Source organism: Acanthopagrus latus, chromosome 15, assembly GCF_904848185.1.
Source record: "Acanthopagrus latus isolate v.2019 chromosome 15, fAcaLat1.1, whole genome shotgun sequence".
In the NCBI taxonomy this organism is placed as follows: domain Eukaryota; kingdom Metazoa; phylum Chordata; class Actinopteri; order Spariformes; family Sparidae; genus Acanthopagrus; species Acanthopagrus latus.
Genome location: NC_051053.1, coordinates 2,193,426 through 2,219,574, shown reverse-complemented (window position 1 = coordinate 2,219,574; position 26,149 = coordinate 2,193,426). Strand labels below are relative to the sequence as shown.

The following is a 26,149-nucleotide window of genomic DNA, read 5'->3' as shown; positions in this document are numbered from 1 at the left end:
GGTGAATGTAATCTGTCAGCCAGCTCCAGGTCAGTCATGCCTTCAGGGCAAAGCCACGCTGATATGGTTTTTATGTGCGCCAGAAGGACATTCATCACCAGCAACTGTGTTGGTGCTTAGTTTCCACTGAGCACAGTGAGGGAGTGAACAATAGACTGAGAATATTCCTCCCCAACAACAACACAGCTGTATGTTCAACAGTGGAGCTCAGTGTCCGTCAGATCAGGCCCAGCAGGATGTCATCAAGCCCAACTGGTACAAGTGGGAGAGTGTAATCATGTGGAAATCAAAGACAATTACTGTTAAACGTTTATTCTCCAGTTGCAGTTATTTCATAATCCCCTCACCTCATGAAGACTGTGGTATTGAAGGTGTCCCTGAAGGTGTTGATTTATTTCAACATTACAACACTGATCATGTCACATTATATTAAATATATCATAGAATTGTATCAGGTATCTATAAATCCAATAATGTTATAAAGAATTATAATGAACCGTGAGTCCAGAAGATAAAGGGGGACAGAATTCTACACAATTCTTTTACTTTAGATATTTGGAATGTTGAGCATAAGGGACAGCCTCTGTGTTTATATAAAAAGGTCAACATTATAGTGAATTATGTTGAACTAAAGCACAGTGATGAGGGTTAGGATTATGGCATTTTAACTTTAGCTTTATTTTTTGATTCCTAGGTTTACATTAGTTAGTGTTTTTTTATACAAATAATGCCAAAAGAATGGGCAAGTATGTACAAGATTAAGGAATGTAAGCAAATACTTTACTGATTAAGAGAACTGTATGCCAGTAAAGTTACAGAAAATAATATGTAATCAGATACCTTCTGTAAAAAAGAGGATTACTAACAGGATTACACATTTAAAATAAAGAATGATACACTTGTCTGTAAGTATGCACATGTTCAGACATGACAACACTCTCCCAGCCTCCCAGGTATTCTTACAGGATACACACTCCTTATCAAGATTAAACAAAAGTTATCTGTTTGCTGTTTATTTTCTCTCGTCTTTATTTGCATATGTTTGGTATCGAGGTAATCCATATTAAGAAGAGCATTTTACAGTTTGTATAAATTGTTCCAGACACAGTGCCATTACATAAGGTGGCGGTTCCTCCCCAGCTTGTATAAGTGCAGGGCTGCTGCAGCGGTGGAACAGAGAAACAATGGAGCACTTCCTGTTTTGCTCCACAGGAAGGTGAGGGGCCGAGAAATTTATTTCACGCTAAGTGCAAGATGTGACACATTCAGCTATCTGAGCTGTACTTGGAATGCAAAGAATGTGAACCTTGCAGTTGGGGTAGAAAGGGCACTTTACTCCTCTGGATTATGTCTTTGTGCCATGTTGTCTCAAAACCATATCTGAATTAAGTACACTTATAGATGGGTGCTCAAAGACACTCACAGAAGGCAGTGTGGGCTACAGTGACTGAATGGGGGTGCACAAAGGTTTGTACCTGAAGTATGGACGGATGAATTATATATTATATCTGTGCTTGGAGACAAGTTAGGAGAATGTTCATAGCTGCAACCAGCTCCCACAACACCTCAAATCAGCAGCTGATGAAGGGCACTGCACAGATTGTAAAGCTGCAATCATGGATATTTTTAGATTAACAATTTGTGCGCAATACGTGTAATGTCACAATGGCCACCCTGGTAGGAAAAAAAGAAAATGCACAGACAAGGCTTTACATCTTAATGAAACTCAAGAGGGCTGCATTTCTGTGCCAATGAAAAGCATCCTGACTGGAAACATCACAACCCTGGACAGGAAGGCTCTGCAGCGGATGATTAAAACCTCCCAGAACATCCTTGGTACCCCTCTACAGAGCTTAAGTATAATCAATGAAGTGAGATATCTGAACAGAGCCCAAAGATGATTAAAGACAACACCCACTCAGCCACAGACCCTGCTGTTATATGGAAAAAGATAAAGAAGGATCTGCTGCTGCTCCACCAGACTACAGAGCAGCTTCAGTCATCAGGCTGTGATGTTCCTCAACTCATTACTCTACAGTCCACCATGATTTGTTTAATTATGTGACTGAATTATTTACTAATTTACCATTTTTTGTGTTTGTGTGTATGTAGCTTAGGGAACAGAAACGTCATTATAGAATCTTGTGTTGCATAATGGCAATGGAATTTTACAATTTGAAATATTTTTGGCTTTTTATCTTCTCTGTTGGTTTATGGCAAAATGAAAGGCATCACCATGAGCCTCAGTTGTATTTGAAATAGTTGCCAATGTTAGCAAGCTAACACAGATGGTCAACAAGGTAAATATTATACCTGCAGCCTCACTAAGCCCCTATGGCTGACCTGTTAGTCTTGTTTTATTGTGTCTCTCACAAGTTCACCAACTTCATAAACTTGCTAAACTAAATCACTGGAGTAACCCTTTATATATAAACTATATAAATTAACCCACAAAAGGATAAAGGGTGTAGAAAATGACCTGCAAAAATAAAGCTTGTAATGGGTGCAAGCATACAGAGATAAGTTAGGTTGAGTTTTTAATAGGTTTGATTTGTACATTTGTAACAGTAATGTGTGCAACAAAACCGTACAGTTAGCCCCAAGTTGGCCAACCCAAAAGATAGTTCTCTTGGTATACATACATGAAATAAGTCACAATCTACACTTTAAAGTACATGAAGATTACAGTATTTTTTTCTAAACTGAGACGCAGTCTCAAATTAAGCCACTAGATATATCTTCTTGTGTGTCATAATACACGCGAGTGTTCACCAACACGTGAACTGTGTTCAGGTGTCTTTACCAAAAGTTCATGCCATGAGTGGTTCAGGTCATCCAAACAACAGAAAAGCTTTAAACAAAGAAAACAAATGTGCTGCCACAATATGGGCTCACAGCTAACCTAGCCTCACAAGGCAAGAGATGAATTTGTACAGGAGAGAAGAAGAGTACCGCTGCACAGGGGAGTTCGACGACAGCTGAGGGAACTAATGTGACTGAGTCTTTTTGTTTAGCAGTGACATTTCCAGCACCACTCTATTGTCACTGCAAACCAGTTATAGGTTCTGGTAGCTCCTGTAAACCAGTGTCAACAGGCTGATTTTTAACTTCATTTTGAAAAAGTGCCACCACTTTCTCTTACTTCCCTCTGACGATTTCTATCCATGCAGTTAGGTTAAATGATATTCACTTCTCATATTTTGGGGTGGAAGCAGAAGACTCACAGGTCTATCTCTACAAATGCAAAAACAAAACAAGCATGGCACTAAAGATAAAGAGACACAGACCCTTTTAAAGTCATTACATAGATAGCATCCTTTCATAATCTTATATCATTTCTGCTTTGACTTTAAAGGTGCAATACGTAAGAATTTTAGTTGAGCCCATTCAAACATGAACTAAAATTATAAACAGATTGGTAAGAAAGTAGCTAATTTGAAGTGTTAGGACATCTACGTATTGTTGATCTATCTGAAGATGACATGGTAACCAGCTAGCCAGCGCGTGTCACGGTCCAAAGCTCCTGTGCTCGTGGTGTAAATACTGAGGCTTCCCCGCTCCTTTTTGACCCCAATCAGACAGCTAGCTACACAGCTAACTGAGCAAAGTATCTAATAGCAGCTATAGTTTGTAGGAGCCAGTGGTTACCCTGTGATATGCTGCCCCCCATCGGGTTGGAGTAATAATTTGACAGGTAGTCAAGTCAACATGTTGCACCTTAAAGGACCATAGAAGTCTTTTTCTCAATTTCTAGCCATCTGCTACAATTGTCCAGCAGGTATGTGTCGTGTAATCTGACATCATGTCAGCACTTCATATGATGACCTGATTCATGGTCTCTAGAAACTTAAAAAGGAGATGCAGCTGAAAGCTCTGGAATAAAAAACTAGGAAGTGAATCTTAAGTTAAGATTATACTATGAAACTAGAAACCGAAGTTGATGAAAAAATATACATAAATGTCCACTTACTAGCATTTCCAGAGCTATTAACAACATCTGGTGGTCTTAATCATTGGAAATTGTACAAGTATGATTGTGCAATTGCATTGTGTTTTTCTCTCATTCTGAAAAATAACACTGTAAAAAAGTTTTTTATAGTTTGAAAATCAAGGCAAGTCATGACATGCAGGTTTCTGCAGTGAAATGACTGTAAATCAGTGGCTGTTGGGTACAAAGTAGAAACACATTCAATAACTGTCAAACTCAGGGTTTCTCATGTTTCACTGAACTGAGCTGTAGTTATTGTAGTAAATAGGCTGTAATATGTAAAAACACTAGTATGATCCTCAAAAGACAGATGCCAAACATTGTTTTAACATTAGTTTCTTTGTCCTCCTCAATATAACACATACAGTGACATCGCATATAAAAGAGGGGCATGAACATCAGGCGTTTTCAGGCATACCAGAACTAAAAGGTCTGCTTTCATGGGAAACTTTTGAAAGAATCTAAGGGTAAGACTGGGATATCAGTCAGCGGCTGCAGAGGCACGGTGGAAAGAAAAATCCTTTCACTATTTATAATTTACCTCTGTGTTGCAGCTCTGACAGGCAGGGGAGCAAGAGTCAGCAGAAGACACCTGATTAATGCTACCTGAACGCTACCTTTGTCCTTCTTTAAAGTCGTCCTTCATTTTTAGACTGAACTGAACTGACCTAAGCAGCAATGTTACTGATTAATTTATATGTATATGATTTTTATTGCACTTGGCCAAAGTTAGAAAGCAGTAACTGGGAATGAGATAAATGCTTGCAGATTTAGACTTCCTACCAATGTCACTGATTATTTAACTGATAAAATGATGTTGGAAATTTAAGGCCTGTTATGACTCGTGTGCTTCCAAAATAAAATCTCCTGGCAGATTTGACCTCAGACACGTTAACTGCATTAGTCTGATGAACTATATGACTTCTGTTAATTCATAGACAATCAGTTTTTGCTTGGTAAATCAGGTTTTTTTGCAATCACATCAGCCAATTAAAAATCTGTACAGTTGTTTAATGTGACCTTCAATAAATAGTATCTTGGTCAAACTTTATAACAACCATCCTTAATAAATGGTAAAGTGATGTTAATTTAACTTAAGTTAATAGTTATTTGACTCAGTGAAATTATTTATGAACCATTTATCAAGCAATTATTTAGTGAAAAGTTTTAACTGATATTTATAATACTGTGTAGTTCCTCTATAAACATTATTCAAGTGATTATAAAGTTCCAACTTGTGTTTATAAAACTCTAAAATTGCTTAATAAATGATTTATAATGCATTTCACTGTTTGTTAACAGTTATAACTATTAACTAATGTTTAATTAAATATACATTTAAATGTATTAACGTTTATTATGAAGTGTTACTGTCTTCTTCACTGCATGTGGCAGACCTGCCCATAAACTGATTTAGTTAGGTGGGTAAGAAACTTTTTAAGGATAAGTTGGGTGATTATTCTACGTTTTTCCTCTTGTCCATAAGTGCAGAGCAGGGAGTGCACTGGTAAAGCAAAGTGTACAGGGATACTCCTGGTTTATCTTAGACAGTACAGGTGATGAGTGATGCAGGGATAGTGGATAAGGTGTGATCGGTCACACCAGAAACCAAAAAACAAAACTTCAACTAAAAGACACAATGAGTCTCTTATTTCTTGCTGCGCAGTCGTTTTGACTGTCGTGGAAGGTCTGAGCTCTTTCTGGTGCGTTTGAGTGATGACCCTGCCTCGCCCTCTGGCTCTAATGGTAGAGAGGTTGTGGCCACGCTGCCACCTGGCAACACAGTACCAGATGTGCTGGCAACACTGGAAGACACGGCAGCACTGCTGGATGTGGAGGGGACGGCTGTGCTGGGCCTGGGTCCTCCCATAGCAGCAGCACTACTGTCCATCAGTTCGCGGAGCTTGTGTTCCAGCTCGGCCAGGCGGGCGTTCTGCTCAGCGATCACCTGGGTCTGTTCCAGCAGCTTCTGCTCTTGGTCCTGCAGCTGCTTCTGCTGCTCCAGCTGCTTGACACGAATTTCCTGCATCTCCCTTCGCAGTACTGTCATCGACGCCCCATTCACCTTCACTTGCTGCTGCACCTTGGTCATCTCAGAGCGCGATGGCGTGTTCTTGGCCAGCAGAGACATGGTGGTTAGGGAGGTAGATGGACCTGCCACTGAGCAAAAAGGACAGAGGGTCAGACGTCTAAAGGATTTTGCTGAAAATACAAAACAGAAGATATTCTGCAAGAGAAAAGCAATACAACGACAAGACATTTTATTTTGTGTGATTTTGAGCATGAGAAGTGATCTTTGTTTGGAAGATCGGTGCTCTCAGTGCACGTGGGGACACAACTATCTCAAAGTATGCCTTTAATTCTAATTAGTACTACTTTTTCTGTCTGCATCTCCCTGCGAAGGGACTACTGGGTATACCCATACCCAATAATCCAGGTGCCAAGCAGCAAATTTTAGCCCAGTCATCACCCATCTGCACCAGGAGGCTGGGCAGAGAGGGAAGCTGGACTACCACTGGACTGTGTGGCTGACCAGGTATTACTACTGTACTTTTAATTTCTCTGTCATCCACCGTGCACCTGCCAGGTGACGCAGACTGGCCCTCTCTGTCACGGTTATTCAATTAATAATAACAATTGAGCTGTAGATTGTGTTCCACAGGACAGGAAGATTGTTATTTGTTGGCATTATAGGTGTTATGAAGAGCTTGCTGCTATGTTCCTTGATAGCTGTCTTTTTGTGTGGGCAGGATCCTTCAATGCTGGTATCATTTTAGGAGCCTATGTGAACCCTGGTCAAATAAAGGATAATCTATCATCCACTATTTGCTTCATGTTTGCTATGTCCTGCATTCTCAACAAAGGCGTATGGATAGCCTGTTACACTTTTTAAGCTGGAATGTCAAAGACCTAAATCACCCTATTAAAAGAAGGAAAGTATTCTCACATGACAGCAATTACTTTTTACAAGAAACACATTCGTGGATCTGCTAATACTCGCCTTATGGTATGGTGGGCGGGGCAAGCTCTATGTCATTAGCACATTACAAAAATTAAAATGGAAGATGGCAACGTGACAACAGATCACTCCAAAATTAATGATATATTAAGGAATTTCTATTCCCAGCTTTACAGCTCGGAATTCTCTAAGGACAACATTTTTTAAAATAACAAACATCCCCACATCCCCTGTGACTGTAAAAATAAACTGGATGAGCCAATTTCACTTGAGGCAGCAGGCACTGCCATCGCCCCGCTGCAATCTGGAAAATCCCCAGGACCTGAAGGGTCCCTGTACAGTTTTTTGATCTGACTCATTCAATCAAGGTAAACTCCCAGCATCATTTAATGAAGCATGTATTACTGTTTTTGCTACATACATACATACATACATACATACATACATACATACATACATACATACATACATACATACATACATACATACATACATACATACATACATACATACATACATACATACATACATACATACATACATACATACATACATACATACATACATACATACATACATACATACATACATACATACATACATACATACATACATACATACATACATACATACATACATACATACATACATACATAAATAAATAAATAAATAAATAAATAAATAAATAAATAAATAAATGGCAAGGTTCCATCAGAGTGCTCCTCCTATAGGCCAGACTCCTTACTGAATGTCAATGTGAAAATCCTGGTTAAAGTTCTGGCTTGAAGGCTGGAGAGCATTTCATCTCTCATCTCCAAAGATCAAACCGGCTTTATTTGGAACTGCCATTCCTATTTTAATACACGTTGTCTTTTTTTGTAGAGAGGAGCAGAATACTGCTGTTCAAGACTTTAGACATCATAAAGCCTACATGAACTAAAGAATATACCTTTTCAACATATAAAAAATAAATCAGTGATGACAGTGGCAGATTCTTAATTGTAAATGGACAGTTGTATTCTATACATGTCACACTGGTTAATATCTATGGTCCAAATGTTGACGATGCAGGCTTCTTTCGTAAAACATTCGATAAACTGCCAGGCCTCTCAAACACAAATTTGATTATCACTGGGGATTTCAATGTGATCTTAGATTGGCATCTGGACGGATCTTCAAAAAAAACAATCAAGCCCCTCAAATGCATCAGTCACTTTAAGCCCAATCTCCTCAATTCAACATTGTAGACATTTGGCGATTTCAGCACCCAACAGACAGAGTATTCATTTTTTTCCAAATTGCATAACTCATACTCACTAATTTTTTTCTTCTAGATTCTAAGCCCCTACCAAATGTGCTGGACACCAAATATCACAATATTGTCGTCTCGATCACGCTCCAGTTAGTGTAAACTTAGATTTCTGTAAAAGCAGATCACATCCCTTTCCGCTAGAGAGGGGCATCCGTCAAGTGTGTCCCCTCTCATCATTTCTTTTCGCACTAGCCATTGAGCCATTGGCAATTAGTATAGGGGAAAAATAAGTTCATTAAGCTTATCACTATTGATGGTATTAATCATAAAATATGACTCTATGCCGATTACATTGCTAATTTTCTGACAGATCCCGAACAATCTGTCCTGCATTTGCTTGATCTGATGAATGAGGCTGACACGGTTTTGGGATACACCATAAACTGGCAAAAAAGTGACTTCTGTCGCTCACAGCTGAATTAGATCCCGCATTCATGACCTCTACTCAGTTTAACATTTCAAAAAACAGTGTTAAATACTAAATGCACTAAATGCACTACTTTTTAAATAACTTCACAGAGAGATTAAATGCCCTGAAAAAGAATATTGAAAAATGGATAACATTGCCTCTGTCATTGATAGGCCGAATAAATACAATTGAAATGGTTTCCCTGCAAAGATTCCTTTATTTGTTTCAAAACATCCCAATTTTTATCCCAATGTCCTTCTTTAAAATGAGTGACTCTGTGATTTTACCATTTATCTGGGGATAAAAGGCACACAGAATCTCTAAACAACATCTTCAAAAGCCAAAGGAATTTGGAGGCCTAGGCCTACCATGCTTCTTACATTATTACTGGGCTGCTAATAGCAAAGCGATGGTATACTGGCAACTGGCTAATGACCCTGATCCACAGACTGAGATACCGTCCTGGTTAGCAATAGAACAAAGTCTACCTCAAAAAACCTCCCTCAGGGCAATTCTTTTTCCATCACCAAGGCCAAGAGCCTCTTGTAATTAATGCTCAAAAAAATCTGGACACAGATTAGAAAATTTTGTTAACTTCCAAAGACATCACTGCATGCCAGTCCACTAGTCCACTAGAAGCAAAGCGTTTGATTTCAAAATTGGTTTGTATTTTCTCCTACAAACTTGCACAGCCTGATGTTAAATTTAAACAAATGTGGGAGGCTCATCTCAACATCACTATTCAAGATGAAATATGGAAACAAGCTTTAAATGACATTCACCATTGCTCAGTCAATGCTAGGTTATTCATTCCATACAAGGTCATACACAGGTTACACTATTCGAAGGTTAAGTTGCATAAAATCTTTCCCCAAGCTTCCCCCCTGTGTGAAAGGTGCAAGAAATCAGGCAGCAGACTTGCACACCAATTTTGGCTAAGCACTGAGATTCAAGATTTCTGGTGTTTGATTTTCAGATGGTATTCCCGTGTACTTAAAGTAAACCTGGATCCTGACCCTGAAACTGCTTTCCTTGGCATTTCTAACACTTTGGACAAGATGCGTCGGAATGTTAGTACAGTAGTGGCCTATGGTATGGTCAGAGCAAAGTGATGTATTTTGAGAGTGTGGAAATCTAACTCACCACCTAATTTTGAGGCCTGGCTGAGGGAGCTAGTAGGAATCCTCCACACTGAAAAACTGAGATATGAGATATCCAGTAAGTTACAGAAATGTTGTGGTGTGTGGGGACCTATCTTGAAACCCCCCTAAAGATCAAGTATCTATCTTGACATAATTGATGCACTCAAGTGGACATTCAGCTCTGATGCTATCTTAAGCCTCTTTGTGTGTACCCGTATTTTGTTTTTACATGTTATAGTCTGTGTCAAAATTCCTTATGAAATTCTTTATTTTATTATATATGTATGTGTTGTGTATGTGTCTGTTGCTTCAATTGTTAACAAAATTGACAATAAAAATAGCATGCCCCTCTTGACAAAATTAAAGCTGCTTCGACATCTATCTGTGCTCATCACTGTCTGTTACAGTTTAAAGTCGTGCAAGTGAAATTGTCTTGCATGTTTCCTGACGTAGATCCCTGCTGTGACAAGTGTAAAAGAGATGAGGCCTCACTTATCCATGTGTTTTGGACAAGCCTGGAAAAAATACTGGAGGTACGTCTTCCAAACTCTATCCCAAATTGTTAATTCTGAATAGGAACCCTGCACTCTGGTTGCCCTTTTTGGTACTACTGGAGAGATGGATGCACTTCTGACTCCAGTCAAACGTTGCACGTTGTCCTTTGCCTCTCTGGGTGGAGGTGGAGGGATGCAGCTCTGTCCACCCACGCTCAGTGGTTGAGAGACATTATGTCCTGTCTTAGCTTTGAAAAGATCCGCTACTCAGTCAGAGACTCAAACAAGAAAATCCAACATACACTATATTACCAAAAGTATTCGCTCACCTGCCTTTACTCATTCTATGAACTGAAGTGCCATCCCATTCCTAACTCATAGAATTCAATATGATGTCGGTCCACCTTTTGCAGCTATTACAGCTTCAACTCTTCTGGGAAGACTGTCCACAAGGTTGAGGAGAGTGTTTATAGGAATTTTTGACCATTCTTCCAAAAGCGCATTGGTGAGGTCACACACTGATGTTGGTCGAGAAGGCCTGGCTCTCAGTCTCCGCTCTAATTCATCCCAAAGGTGTTCTATCGGGTTCAGGTCAGGACTCTGTGCAGGCCAGTCAAGTTCATCCACACCAGACTCTGTCATCCACGTCTTTATGGACCTTGCTTTGTGCACTGGTGCACAGTCATGTTGGAAGAGGAAGGGGCCCGCTCCAAACTGTTCCCACAAGGTTGGGAGCATGGAATTGTCCAAAATGTTTTGGTATCCTGAAGCATTCAATGTTCCTTTCACTGGAACTAAGGGGCCAAGCCCAGCTCCTGAAAAACAACCCCATACCATAATTCCTCCTCCACCAAATTTCACAGTTGGCACAATGCAATCTGAAATGTACCGTTCTCCTGGCAACCTCCAAACCCAGACTCGTCCATCAGATTGCCAGATGGAAAAGCGTGATTCATCACTCCAGAGAACGCGTCTCCACTGCTCTAGAGGCCAGTGACGGCGTGCTTTACACCATTGCATCCGACGCCTTGCATTGCACTTGGTGATGTGTGGCTTGGCTGCAGCTGCTCGGCCATGGAAACCCATTCCATGAAGCTCTCTGCGTACTGTACTTGGGCTAATCTGAAGGTCACATGAAGTTTGTAGCTCTCTAGCAATTGACTGTGCAGAAAGTCGGCGACCTCTTTGCACTATGCGCTTCAGCATCCGCTGACCCCTCTCCGTCACTTTACGTGGCCTACCACTTCGTGGCTGAGTTGCTGTTGTTCCCAAACGCTTCCATTTTGTTATAATAGAGCTGACAGTTGACTGTGGAATATTTAGGAGCGAGGAAATTTCACGACTGGATTTGTTGCACAAGTGGCATCCTATGACAGTTCCACGCTGGAATTCACTGAGCTCCTGAGAGCGGCCCATTCTTTCACAAATGTCTTGTTTCACAGTCTGCATGCCTGAGTGCTTGAATTTATACACCTGGGGCCAGGCCAAGTGATTAGAACACCTGATTCTGATCATTTGAATGGGTGAGCGAATACTTTTGGTAATATAGTGTATATGGGGACCTTTCCTAAAATACTTATGGAACCATCAGCTGAGTTAAAGACTTTTACTTTAGTGTTTGTTTGAAGTGCACCTTTTGCAATACATGTGCATTACTTTTGTGAACTCCAAGTATATCCACCTCAAATGTAGTCAGCTTCAGTCAATCTTGGAATGCTATTACCATGGCAAGCAAACTATTTGCATGTTTTCCATGAAACAGGAATCTGATGTGACTTGAATGTACATTGACAAACCTGCCCCACATTTGACCTGCTTGATAAGCACCCCAGCCTGTAGATATCTACATGCAAATACTGAGTCGAGTCATAGTCATAGCACCACCCACTGGCAACAATTAACAAGCCTAACTTGACAAATATTCAATGTATATCACATTTTCATTGTGTGGTCTACACTTGATATACAGCAACATGATGTATAATAAGTGTATGTCCTCTAGTTCCATATAGTGGGCACAGGATGTGGGATTCAACTCCTTCATGCAATGTCCAATATGAACATAAAAATTATGTCAGGTGACCCCCATTTAATGTATCACTGCAATAATACCTCACTTATGAAGCACCACCTGCTGGCAACAAGCCAAGGTAATCTCCAGTGGGGAGACAATTATTTGCATTAGTGATTCATCTGCCAATTATTATCACAACAAATCAGTTGTTTTGTATATAAAATGTCAAATAAATTGTTAAAATCAAAATTTCCCAGAGCCCATAGAGAAGTCTTCAATTGCATTGTTTGTCCAACCAACAGTCCAGTGCCCAAAAGACCCACAATTTACTGTCAGAAATATTCAAATGCTGGAGGCATCAAATATTTGAATTTTTTGCTGAAAATGACAGAATATATTTAAGGATCATGAAAATAGTAAGTTTCTTAGAATCACTAATTAACTGACTAAGAGCTCTATCTCAAGCGCCAAGTCATTAAAAATTGACAGTTGTGTCAGCCAACCTCCAGTAACAAGACTGTAGCTGCCACTCACCTGACACTTAGGGTTTAATTTGTAATAGGAACGTCTGTCAAAATTATGCCCAATGTGTTAGAGTCTAATTGAGAGCAGAGGTATTGAGACCCGCTCTGGGTTAAATTTTCTTTTGAAGTCTAACTTTAGCCAGGACAAGCAAATGTCTGTTTACCTGGTGCAGAGCCAATGAGACGACCGGACAGGTCGGCCCCTGGCAGCTTCTTCTTCAAGATAGGAACAATCTTCTCATCAAAGTACTCCATGGCCATGGAGGAGATGTCCCTCAACTCCTGCAGAACCTCATGAGCTCGCTGGGGAGCTCGAGTGGAGTTCACGTAGCGCAGCACACGGTAAATCTCATCTATAACCTGACAACACACAACAGTACATGATCAGGACATGACAGATAACGCAACAAAACCCAAAAACACCCAACAGACATGACTGAACACAAACGGCTCTTTTACACCCCTGGTAATCTCAACGAGCCATCTGGTTGGCAGGTCTGAGAACTGCAGCCAGTAAGTCTCAATTTGAGTAAGAAATGCATTGGCAGTTGAAAAACCGGGCTTTGTGTAACATGTGTATCAGTAGAGATGGTGCCACAATGCTGACTGAATACTGAGCCTTCTAGCCTGTCTTGCGCAGACGTTTGTTAGTCCATGGACCAATACATTGGGTACTGTGTCAATTTGATACACATACCCTGATACAGTAAAACACAATTTCAAACTGTGTTAACAATAACTGATATAGGATTACCATGGACAGCTAAAAGTAAACCTGAGGTTCTAGCTGCAAGAAAACATCATTTAAAATCAAACTGACAAATTAAATTGACAAAATCTCACTTAATAGCATGTTGTGTATTTGACTCAATTTCTCAAGATAGCGATGGTACATTTAGAAAGTACTGCTGTGTATTCAATGTTTTTTTTTTCTTTTTTCTACACTTGAATGTTGTAAATTCACTGTGTGTAGTACATTCAAAAAGTCTGAGACCAGTTAAAATATTTGTTATCCATTTCTTTTGTATGAACTATTATTCATGAATGAACGAACTATCATTATACTGAATTCATTTCAAATGATAAAATCAGTTTAGCAGTTTGAGTGAAAAAGTTGAATCTTTGAAAAAGGTCAATGAATTCAAGTATATCTTAATATCGGTATGTCCTCATTGGCTTTAATAACAGCATACACTTGAGCTTGCATGGTCTCCAAATATGAGCCCAAAACACACCTCAAAGCTTTTACAGGACTACATGAAGACCAAAGACCTGACTGTCAGACTTTCCTCCATAGTCACTAGACCTAAACATCACGAGGAAAAGTGATCCAGGGAGTCATGCTATGCAGGGTCGAGGTGAAATCTGAACGAGTCAGTCTTGAGTCTTGGAAAATGGCGAGTGATTCCGCTGTCCTCACATTAGTCAGGAGTTTGTTCCACCACTGAGGCGCCAGAACAGAGAAGAGTTGTGACTTCGCTGAGTGACCTTTGTTTGCTCTCAGCGATGGCGATACCAGCTGGCCAGCTGATGTAGTAGAGCGAGGTGCTCGCGCAGGGGGCGTGGTCTGACCAGTGTTGGGAGGTAGATGGGTGCCTTATCGTTTACGGCCTTGAAGGCAAACGCTATCGTCTTGAATAGGATGTGGCCGCAAGAGGAACCAGTGGAGGTCACGGAGGCGATTGAAAACAAGTTCTGGATATGCTGCAATGGCCCAAGCCAGCTCAAGTGAATGATGTCATAAATAAAAAGGTGGACATACCAAACACTAAGAAATTGTGAAATTCATTGACATTTTTCAATTATTCAACTTTTCACTCAAATTATCAAACTGATCATTTGTATTTAAAAAATAGTATTAAATCCCCCAGTAAACGTTAACATATTTTCTATTTAGCCAATTCAGATCTTCAAATAAACCAAATATCAAGCTACACACCATTTTATAGTTAAATCTCACCTTACACTAACCAGCATGGGGACAACATTTTTATTGGCTCTACACAAGACCAAGACTTGGTGTATAAAACTGTGAGTGTATCTTGGACATCACATCATGCATAAAATGTACCTGTCATTAATGTGAGTTTATGGCTGTACTGAAAAGAACTTTTGTTAGACTATTGTTACTGCCATGTTGTGGGCCACAGCGACCTGTGCTGACCTTTCCAGGGATGAAGCAGCAGAGGTTGGAGTCGACATATTTCATGAAGGTCATGTTGAGCAGAGAGAGGCGTGTCTCCACAGCAGCCAAGATGTCAGCATGGCGGGCCAGTGAATGGTTTCTCCTCTCTGACTCTCGCCTGGAGACACATGATGATAAACACAGTGGTGAAGATAGGCTTTCTAAGAACTTGTATTAAACAATGTTTCTCACAATTTCTAACCGTGCATCACAGCGTCACTGACAGCTTTAGTTTGTAAAATATTCTTCCTCGGCTTTAACACAGTGCAGTGGGGTCTGTGCACTTCCAGTAATAACAGGGTCACAAATTAGGCGGTTTGGTTGGAGTTTTCGTTCTATAATGCACACAATACATTAGTCAGAATTAAGAGGGTTACCCAAAACATTCCCAGAAGGCTCAGTAGTTGACTGTTCTCTACTGTCTGGTGATTACATTTACATTCTTTTGTGAAGTCTAAGTCTGGTCCGTAGGCTAAACACCATCAAAAACTGATGTGCATGATATGTATTGCTGGCCTTTAGTGAAGCTTTTGTCACGCTGCACAAACATAACATTGAAATTTAGTTTAAAAAAATATATATTATAAAATGTTCAAACCATTTGTGTTTGTTAAGACATAGTTTTCAAGGTATTGTTAAAGTATGTTTTTTTATCAAACTTTAATCAGAGCCTTGAATGAAGTTCCTTACACATAATGTCACATAGTGAAGTGAGAAAACTAAAGGAGAAGAACTACAGTTGGGGCTGAGGTGAGGTGGACTGTTTTACAGAGACAAAGTTCAATGCATCATCCTCTAAAAATCATACCCACTGGAGAAGAAACCAATTGGTGACACAAAGTTCAACCAATGGCTGAAACTCTCACAAAATGCCAGTAGCTAGATAAAAACATTTGATTTGAGCATTATTTCAGTAACCCATGTCTACTGAAGAGGAAAGGGTATCCTGATTGTCATCTATCTCAGTGTCCTTTCTCCTTACCTTACTTTTCTTGGAGAAATAATCACACTGAATGGCCAGAAGTGATATTCACAGCTGCATGATCAAATCACCATCTAGGATCATCATTTAACCTATCAGAGATTAAAACCAGTGGGTCTGAATCATGTTTAAGTATTGGACTCCTTCTGATGAGCCTCAAGAGACACAACTAAGCTGCCTGAAATCCATCTGGAAAATGCACACAACAGCCAGCCAGCTGTGTTTCTTCATTTCTGCTGGAAGAGGATGGAAACCCCTCCTTTCTGTGTCCAATGAACACCAGACATATTTCAACTGTGTGTTTCAGTGGCCTGTCTCACGTGTGTCTGATCGAGCATGTATAGTATGCTTCAGTTTTATCAACCACAGCTGCGAACACCATATCAGCTATTTCTTAACAGGCCTATCTGCAACCTGAAGATCAGGCTATAAATACATTCTTGCCTTACTATTGCATTGTGTTGTAAGAACTTTCAGACAATGTTCTGAGTGCACAGCAGTGCTGTACAGGAACCCCTCCAGCACAGAGAGGACTGAAGCTTCTGCTGTTTCGCTGCTGATATGCTGCTTTCACCACAGCCAGTGCAGATAAGTTGTAAGCTCAGCTCCAGGCTTTTTTAAATGCTGTCAGCTTGAGTCTAGAGCAGGGATACCCAAATGCTTTCTCTTGAAAGACCAACAAATAATTTGTAATGGTGGGCCACAAGCCAAGAGCAAACAGCTATATATTGTTTTGTTAAAACGCAAAATGGCACTAGGATCCCAAGTTTCCTTAAAGTGAAACTCACACCAAAACACAACCTAGGCTTTATTTGTGACAGAATGTGAGTCAAACCTTCATGTAAATGCATAATTATGACAAAAGAGGCACTTTTAAGATTTCACATATAATCGCATATAAAGCCTCAGTTGCTTTTTGATTCAAGATCTTTTTATTGAAGTTTTCTTATATATAATAAATGTGCAGTGCGTTACAGCCATTACAGAGACATGAAAGGAGTATGGTATAACAAACACAGCTTGCACCAGTGGAATGTGCAAGAATCCCAAAAAAAAAAAGAGAAAGAGGAAAAAAAAAAAGAAAGAAATCAAAAGTGTACAAAACAATCCCTCCCCTGTCACTGCCAGAGTATTTGTCATAGCATAAGATCACTGTTACACCTAAAGCCTGCACTAGGAGAGAGTAAGAAGTATGCAGCGTAGTTGAGCTCAAGGGCCAAGCCTTGTCTGGAATGCTTTTAGGAAGGGACCCCACATTTTCTGAGACTTTTTATTTGAATGCTGAAGTGAGTACCTGATTTTCTCAGATTTTAAGACATGATGTCTTCCAGCCATTGTGTATGAGTGAGAGGAAGAGCATCCTTCCACCTGAGCAGAACTGCTCGTCGAGCCAGAAGGGAGAAAAAAAGATAAACTGCGTTGTTTTGCTGTAGTTAACTTTTTCTCCCCTTCCATGACCCCAAACAAAGCAGCCAGTGGGTCTGGATCCAATTTGATGTTCAACACTTGAGAAAGTGTATGAAAAACTTCTCTCCAATATTTATCAAATCAATCTTTATTTATATAGCGCTTTTCATACAGAAAAAGTATCTCAAAGTGCCTCACAGAAATATACAAACAACAGCAGAAAATGAGAAACAGCAAAATAAAGTCAAGAGAAGAAAATTAAAAGAACCCAACCCTCCCACCCCCACAGACATGCACAGAGACATACACACACTCACACATACACACACAGACATACACACTCACGCTCACCCATACAGTAGCTGTCACTAAAGACACATGGCCGGGCAGCGAGACCTGTTGCGTGGAGGAAGCTACCTTTGGGGGGCCAACCACACTGGGACAGATCCTGGTCCAAGGCTGCAGGGAGCACTGCCACAGAGACCACCCCAACCCGGGCAGACAGGAGGCCCCACACCAAGGTGCAGAGCCCTCTGGTCACCCAGGCTGGAGCCGTCCACGGGACAGCACCCCCTGCTGCCAGACCAGAGACCACCCCCAGCCTGGCAGGCCCCCATGAGGAAACACTGGAGATTAAAAACTGATAGACTAAAACAGTAAAATAAGGCAAAAAGTGTAGAAGCTAAGGAACACAGGGAACTAAAACATAGGCTAAAAACACAAGAGACTAAAACTTAAAAGCATAAATGCATAAAGGCTAAAACGTGAGAGATTAAAACAGTAAAAAAGGATTAAAAATAATAAATAAATAAATAAATAGATACAAGTGCTCGGATTAGCACGGCATTAAAGGAATTAAAAAGAATTTAAATTTCAATTAAAAGCCTGGTTAAAAAGGTGGGTCTTGAACCTCTTTTTAAAAACCCCAACAGTCTCTGCGACCCTGAGGCTCTCTGGCAGGCTGTTCCACAGTCGGGGCCCATAACAACTGAAAGCTGCCTCCCCATGTTTTTTTTAACTAACCTGTGGTGGTTAAAAGGCTGGTGCCAGAGGACCTCAGGGAGTAAAAGCAGGTCAGATAAATAAGAAGGCCCAAGACCGTTATGACATTTAAAAACTAGTAAAAGAACCTTAAAATCAATCCTGAAACGCACAGGGAGCCAATGAAGCGACTTTAAAACCGGTGTAATATGCTCCCGCCCTCTGGTCCTCGTCAGCACTCGTGCAGCTGAGTTTTGTAATAATTGTAGATTCGAAATGCTCTTTTTGGAAGGCCAGAGAGCAGGGCATTACAATAGTCTAAACAACAAGAGATAAAAGCATGCATCAGCACCTCCGTGCTGGCCTGAGGTAGAAACGGGCGGACTCTGGCTATATTCTTAAGATGGTAAAAACCTGTCTTTGTTATATTTTTGATGTGTGGAATAAAACAGCTCAGAGTCAAAAATCACACCCAGATCTTTTACAGATTGTGATGGTTTAAAATCCTTTAACTTTGGTAAAAGTTTCTCTTTCAGGCCTTCAGGACCAATGAGTAAAACTTCTGTTTTGTTCTGGTTGAGCTGTAGGAACTTTGCTGCCATCCATGTCTTGATATCTAAAATGCAGTTAAAGAGGACATCAATAGGCCCTGTGTCATCAGGAGACACAGCGATGTACAGTTGCATATCGTCAGCATAACTATGAAAGCTGATGCCTCCTGATGACGTCCCCAAGGGGAAGCATGTACAGATTAAAAAGAGTTGGACCTAAAATTGACCCTTGGGGAACCCCACACTTTATTTTGTGGGTTTCTGAGGAACATGTATCCATACTTACAAAGAAGTGTCGATCTGTGAGGTAAGAAATGAACCAGTTAAGAACAGTACCAGAGAGGCCGACCAGGTTCTTCAGTCTATTTGATAAAATGTGATGGTTAACTGTATCGAAGGCAGCGGTTAGATCCAGCAGTACCAAGACTGTGAGTTTATGGTTATCTAAGTTGCACCTGATGTTGTTTAAAATCTTTAAAAGGGCTATCTGTGTACTGTGGTTCGTCCTAAAGCCAGACTGATACTTCTCTAAAATGTTGTTTGCGATTAAAAAAATCATTCACTTGATAGAAAACGATTTATTTCCAAAATTTTACTTTAATAACAGTAAGTTGGATACAGGCCGATAATTATTAAAGGTGTTGGGATCTAGGTTGCTCTTCTTCAGAAGGGGCTTCACCCGTCTGAAGAGAGCAATTCACCATATATAACAGCTGATCCTCAAAGAATCCACAAAGTGTTTTAAAAAGCAGTGTGGGAATTGGGTCTAAGGTCGTGGGCTTTACTTGAGAGAAAACTTGACCAAGTGTCTCTGTCTCTGGCAGTGACAGATCCCCCCTACCAACCCTCCTCAACCAAGACAGCTGCTAGAAAAAAAGCAGCAAGCTCTTTAGAACAAACATTACCCAGTGACTGATCTTCCTGTCTTACACTAAACTAACTACTATTCCCATATCGTGAACATTTGTGGACTTGGCACCTCTAATACAACTTGTATACTTAAGAAGGAGAGAATCCCTTATCAAAATAAGACTTAAGACACCCTGACGTGAGCTCTGAGATGTGATTACAAATAACATAGGGCAAATATCCCGGCCCTTAAAAAGGTAGAGTTAGAAGTGTCAACTAAAGTTATTGCAGAGCTTGCAGGTAAAATGGTAAAAAACTTGCCAAGTCAGATTAAATTGAATATTAATGATGCTGCCAAAAGAGCCAGGCTGCAAGTAATGGGAGAATGGAAATAAATTCTGTTTCACTTACACCGTCAATGCAAAATGAGATCAGCATGAGATTTCTTTGCAAACATGAATAAGTATCAGCAATAGTTGTCTGACTGAGGGAGCGAAGCGAAGATACTCACGTAGGAGCCGGAAGATTGAACATGTTCATCTATATAAACAAACCACACAGGCTAACATGGCACTGAACCTGCAGAGTGGCAGGACCGCGAACAGTAGTGAGTTGTTGCACAGTTCCATTATGACCGTTTCAGAGACCTGCGGTAGCTCTCGATGTACTTGTGCGCCTCGTCCACAGAGTTGATCCACTTTCTGGCTCCACCGGATAGTGTGAGACGCAGCCGGGCAGGGTAGAGAAGAGCCGGCCTCAGACCCAGTTTATAAAGTTCTGCCATTACTCCACTGAATTCTGCACGCTGGTTGTGAACTTCAGGGCTGTAGTCCTCCACACCCGAACCGGCTGGCCGTGATATTCAAGTTTCCCTCTCCACCTTTCCTCTCTAAGGAGAAGATCCTTTGTCTGGTAACAGTGCAGGCGGGGACTGACCAGCTGTGGTCGCTGTCCGGGGGCCGGCTTCGATGCTAGAGAACGATGGGCTCTGTCGATTTCTGGTGGTGAGGGCAGCGTGTTATTCCCAAATATCTCACACAGCAGCTTTGAGAAGAACTCAGTAGACTCCGGTAGACCCAGGATACGCATGTTCTATCTCCTGCTTCGGCTCTCCAACTTCTTTAGCCGAGCGTTATCGTGACGTAGAGTCGAGCAAATACTCTCGAGGTCCATAACTCGTTGGCTGAGGTCCTCACGATGTTCCTCGAGCAGCATGGCGATAGCTTCCAAGTTTAGGCTAGCAATAGCATCGTCTTTTTTGCCCAACTTGCCTCCTTTCACAGCCATTTCAGAAAAAACAGGGCTTGTTCAGGCAAAGTGAAAAGAGAGAAAATAAGAAAGGAGAGCGGGATTCGTTTTGACGTAAAGTTGGAGGGCTGGATGGTTTAAAATGTTAAATGTTCACGGGAGCACTCGTGCAACACGTCTACTCCCTCTGCTTGTTAACCAGAAGTCCAGCCTCGGTTACTTTTTGAGAGTTTCACTTTGACTGACTTCTTGCACCAGGTGTCACGCTGCTTTTCCTTTTTATAATTGCAAATTCTACCTACTTAAAGAGCATTTACCTCCCATAAATTAAAAACATTTTTTTTTTTTTACACAAACTTTTTATTTTATTTTTATTTCATTTTTTCACTAGAAACATCTGGTGGGCTACATTGAACCTTAAAGTACCAATATTCAACATTCAGCCTCACTAGATGTCAGGAAACAACTACTTGCTATGTAAAGATATAGAGGAGTGACGTCACGCTCCTTTGTGTTAGCATTGAGCTTCTCTGGGTTTTGTTTTGGAGCCAGTTTGGCTGTGCATGCAGGTTAGTGCATGTGAGCCACCTCCTTTCAGAACCTCTGTGCTACTGAGAATGGCAGCAGCAAAGAGGGTGGTGTGGTTTGTTTTGGTCCGACATGCTTGTGCTGAACAGCGACCACTAGTGCTCAATTTGGCCTTTAGGCAGGCCAACTTTGGCCAACCAGCCCTATTTTCGATCGCCCTGGTCTGCAGAAATTCATGTTAGACACACATTAGGTTTCTTTCATAATCTATTTATGGTCATTTTCAAGTGGAAAGTAATAGATTAGATTACACCTTATTTTAAGTTAGAAAACAAATTCATTTATCAATTCTTAAACTCTTCCCTTGCCCCCTGCAGTACCATCACCGCCCACAAGAGGGCCAAAAACCCAGGGTTGGTAAATTGAAGGAAGACATTAACTCTAACCTCAGTCTCCAGAAACATTTGTGCAATCTATGTCCATGTCTATTCTACAATTTGAGGCTGTGCTGAGTGATACAGACCTGGGCAGCTGGGCTTTGACTTGCCTCTGGCACAGGCTATGGTAACGCTCCACCTTAAGGAAGCCCTGATTAAGGACACGCTGACAGATCATGTCCATTCGCTTACACACCTAGAGAAGATGAACAAGAGAAGATAGGTTATTGGTTTTATGACAAAAAATAGCAAAACAGTGTTGGGGTTCTGTTTCCTCCTGTGGAGCTCCTGAATTTTAGTAGATTTTTCATTTGCTTAGATGGTGTTCATCTCCCAGGAGTTTGGACGGATGACAGTACCTCCAGTCTCTAGTATTGTCATTTTACAGTTGAACTTGCCATTCATGATTATACTTGGGGGGTGGCTGTTTTGACCATCTTGACATGTATAAGTAGCACAAGGACATATTTTACTAACCTCTTCTGATCTGCAAATCTATTAACCCAAGTGTACAGTTAACAGGAGGATTATCCTGTTTCACAAGTATAATGTGCACTCCTTGACCCATTCACTTATCATGTTTATTAAGATCAAGTAACTGATAATTTGAGAAGTACTGGCTAAATGTCTAGCTAAAGCCCAATGATCACAGCACTAATAAAGCCAGGGACATCATTTGATTTAGAAATGACAATGCCATTTTAGTGTTTTATTAAATTAAGTCTTTATTTTACTCCTATTTACTGACATTATCTTCTGGATATGTCAAAGCTCTGTGCAACATAAACCTTCAGAAGTGATGTGTCTGCCAAATTAGTACTATGATTAAGAACTGAACTGCTCACTTTAGCATATGTTACAGCATTTGGAAAAAAGCATCTCCTAAATGTCCTGAACTGTAAATGTAAATGATAAGCTATTATCACTCCTAACCTTCTCTTTCATCACATTTAAAACACCAATACAGCCATTATCACAGGACAGCTACTGACTGCTGCTCAACATAATATGAGCTGTGGGCAATTTTTTTAGTTTAGACAACAGAACATTGATGTTTCAACAGAAATGCAACCCCAAACCACAGATGTACCAACATTATTACTGTACCTGTGTGTTTGGCAAAATATGGTTGGTAATATGCAGTGGAATTTCTAACTGACAAATTACAGCCATAGCTCATGGACATGTATTAAAGATGTCTTCTGCAATTATTACCAATTACCAGAGGTCCACAGGTGATACTAGTCCCTCGTGAAAAAGGCTTTAATGTACACCAGAGGAGAAACTCTGGGGAGGATAAAAGAGGAGAGACTCTGAGGATTATGAACATGTCTTATAAAAACACAGAAAGATGTGTTTTCAGATTCTTTTTTTTCATTTGTTAGTCTCTGACTCTGAAATATGTGCAGAGGTCTTTAAAAACCCACAGGGCTACAGGTAACAGGCCTGAGGGGCCCCAAGTAAGAGTCTCTGTCTGAAGTGTATAAAGATAGCCAGTAGAGAGCTGTTACATGTCTGTGGCCAGGGGCCACTTAGTCTCTCATTCAGAACCAGGCCTGCATGACAGGCACAGAATGAGGCTGATCATTTTGCATGGCAAGAAACTGTATTAAGGAACACAACATGACTGCCATACAGTTACCCAGTATGACAGTCGTGTTTAAACCTCCAATAGCACAGCAACGCTGGTAGAATGAAGAGGCTGTTGAAGAGCTGCAATGGAAAGCACAGCCAGTGTTCAAACATACCGATAAATGATTCCAAACAAACTTCACCACCACATTTTTTATCCACAAAGGGACGGGCATGTCTGGGGGCCAGAACACCTACACGAGTTACATCTGAGACAGTCCGGGTCATCTTTCCTCCTATCGACACACTCATTTTCTGCTGTCTGGTGTGTCGTGTAACATCATTCCAGTCACTGCTTAGCTAGGCTGTCCTGCTAATAGATAACAGCACAATTAGCACTACGGGCCGTGACCGCAATTAGACGGCTGCACAGGCACTTAACACCGGCCACAAATACTACTAATGATTATTTACGACGATACAAAACTAGTATCCATATATAAGCAATGCATGTGGCTAGCGTTAGCTTTGTTCCCTTCCTAGCTGGCTTGTTTTTGTTCCCCTTACCGAGCGCAGCAGGCTGATCTCATCGTAGGACAACAAATTGAGAATAGTCTCAATGGCCACGATGGGCAGTCCTAACAGCGGATTGTTCTGGTCCGGTGGAGGGGTTGACTGTCTCGGTGACACCGCGTCTGAGTCCAATGACCCAACACATCCATCAACTCTGTCTACAACGGTCGCCATCTTGCTTTGCGAAGGAGGAGGCGGAAGTGACGTTCCAAACAGGCGTACTAGCCAGCGTGCACTAAAAAAGTGAAACAAATCAAGAGACTTCATGGAGGCAAAAAATATCAGCTGGTAAGGGAGGAGAAAGACTTTAATTGGAAACAAACCCGAAGTTATGGGAGCAAAAAATAGAATAGTTTATAAAGTTTACTGGGTTTCTGTTTATAATGGAGAAGGATATTTCTCAGGTCTTTTTCATATGTCTGTGTATGAACAGTCCTGCTGGGAAAAACCAGCATAGACCAGCACCAAAGCACAATTATGCTGGTCTTACTGCTGGTTTTGGTGCTGGTCTATGCTGAATTTTCCAGCAGGGAGGATATTTAAGATAGCAGCTGATATTATCATCTGCTGTTGAATACCATAGAGAAGTGCACACATCCTTTCTCTTTTACAGATGTTGGGCATCTTGACAATTAAGCTCCTGCTCCCTGAGAATCTCACCTGAGCTTCCCACCCGAGCTCACCTCTGTGAACTGAAGTAACAACTGAGAAAACAAGGATTTCTTTACAATATATCAGAAGACAGCATTATGCATGAACTGAATTACTGATTCAGTCAGCAGGAAGAAGACCTTGCGTTAAAATCATTGTTGGTCCGTCCAACAAGAAAACCGAAGAGCTGTTTAAAAGGCTGTGCACCATCTGATTTCTTGGTGAAATTATTATCCCCATATGGACAAGTTTGATTCCACCAAGCAACATTCTGTCCTCCATTAAAGACTATTTTTAGGGAGGTGCACGGATGATCATTATGAGCAAAACCAATGAGCTTGTGTTGGACTGCTGTATGTCCGTTACTGTGTAAGTTCATAGAGAGAAACAAAAATCAATCGAATTCCATGTATGTGTTCACACGTTTGGTCAATAAATCTGATTTTGGTAAACGCAAAGAAGCTACAAATTGTAAAATGCTGGTTGTTCACACAATCATACCAGTTTCAAGATGGACATCCAAGATTAGAGTCGGCAATCATGTGTGGATACTCAGCCTGTATGAAAGTCACAGATGGGGAACAGTTGCTCCGGCTCTGATGTGCCTCAGGAGGTAGTTTCAGAGCCTCAGCAGAGGCGACCCGCCAGTGCAAAACCAGTGTGTGTGGATTTGATGGTGTTCACAGTCTGATAACTAAATAGATCCTTCACTCAACAAAATAAAAAGAAATGTCCCACACTTCAACCCACAAAGCAACATTACAGGACCACACAACAGTAATATGGTAACTGGTAATGTTTTTGGCAACTTATTGGAGGAAAAAAATATGTGAAAAAAGTGTCCTCCTGTCTGTCCTACTGACTCTTTATCACATTTATGCCCATAAAATAGTGTCTGTCCCCAGCAGCAGAGCCAAGCAGTTGGATTGCAGTGAGTTTGTGACATGATTCAGAGCAAAAAACTCACCATGTCTGTCACCTTCCATTATTGTGTTGTTGTAATTACCGTCTCTGGAAACTTGTATTGAAGATGGTCAGCCCTCCTGACAGAGACTTCAGTGAGCTTTCCCCCAGAACACAGCTTCCCTCCCTGCTACTGAGACAGACAGTGTCCTCTATTTACTGATCGTGATTATGTAATATGTCATTTAGAGCAAAAAATGTAACTTTGTCACTTTCCACGATGCACGTGCCAAATCTTAAGAAATTTCCTCAAGCGTCAAACATAATTGAAAAAGTAATGCCTCCAGTGACGGCTGTCGCTGCCGTAAAGGCATGAACTTGGGTCACGCTTGGTATCTCACAATCCTAAGATGTCTTAGAATGTTATTGAACAACTTTTG

General features: G+C 40.8%; 1 protein-coding gene and 1 long non-coding RNA gene across 2 annotated transcripts; one reads left to right on the top strand and one right to left on the bottom strand.

The window, feature by feature from the left end:
• Positions 1-391: 391 nt before the first annotated feature.
• On the top strand, positions 392-3,131 carry LOC119033882. Its single transcript, XR_005079412.1, has 2 exons — positions 392-1,216; positions 1,760-3,131. It is a non-coding gene; the product is annotated as an uncharacterized LOC119033882 (long non-coding RNA).
• Positions 2,525-24,382, bottom strand: fbxo28 (F-box protein 28). The gene is made up of 5 exons (XM_037124462.1): positions 24,150-24,382; positions 22,097-22,206; positions 15,007-15,145; positions 13,007-13,202; positions 2,525-6,148 (listed from the first exon to the last, which is right to left on the bottom strand). The coding sequence occupies exons 1-5, from the start codon at positions 24,327-24,329 to the stop codon at positions 5,637-5,639; spliced, it is 1,137 nt and encodes a 378-aa protein (XP_036980357.1). The 5' UTR covers positions 24,330-24,382; the 3' UTR covers positions 2,525-5,636.
• Between the last annotated feature and the right edge of the window lie 1,767 nt (positions 24,383-26,149).

Bases quoted from the DNA above. Each gene is read 5' to 3' on its own strand.
- fbxo28 (XM_037124462.1), bottom strand. From the start codon at position 24,329: ATGGCGACCGTTGTAGACAGAGTTGATGGATGTGTTGGGTCATTGGAC. The intron at 22,207-24,149 runs GTAAGGGGAACA...CATCTTCTCTAG, and splicing joins AGATCAGCCTGCTGCGCTCG to GTGTGTAAGCGAATGGACAT. The intron at 15,146-22,096 runs GTCTGTATCACT...ATGTGTCTCCAG, and splicing joins GTCAAAGCCCAGCTGCCCAG to GCGAGAGTCAGAGAGGAGAA.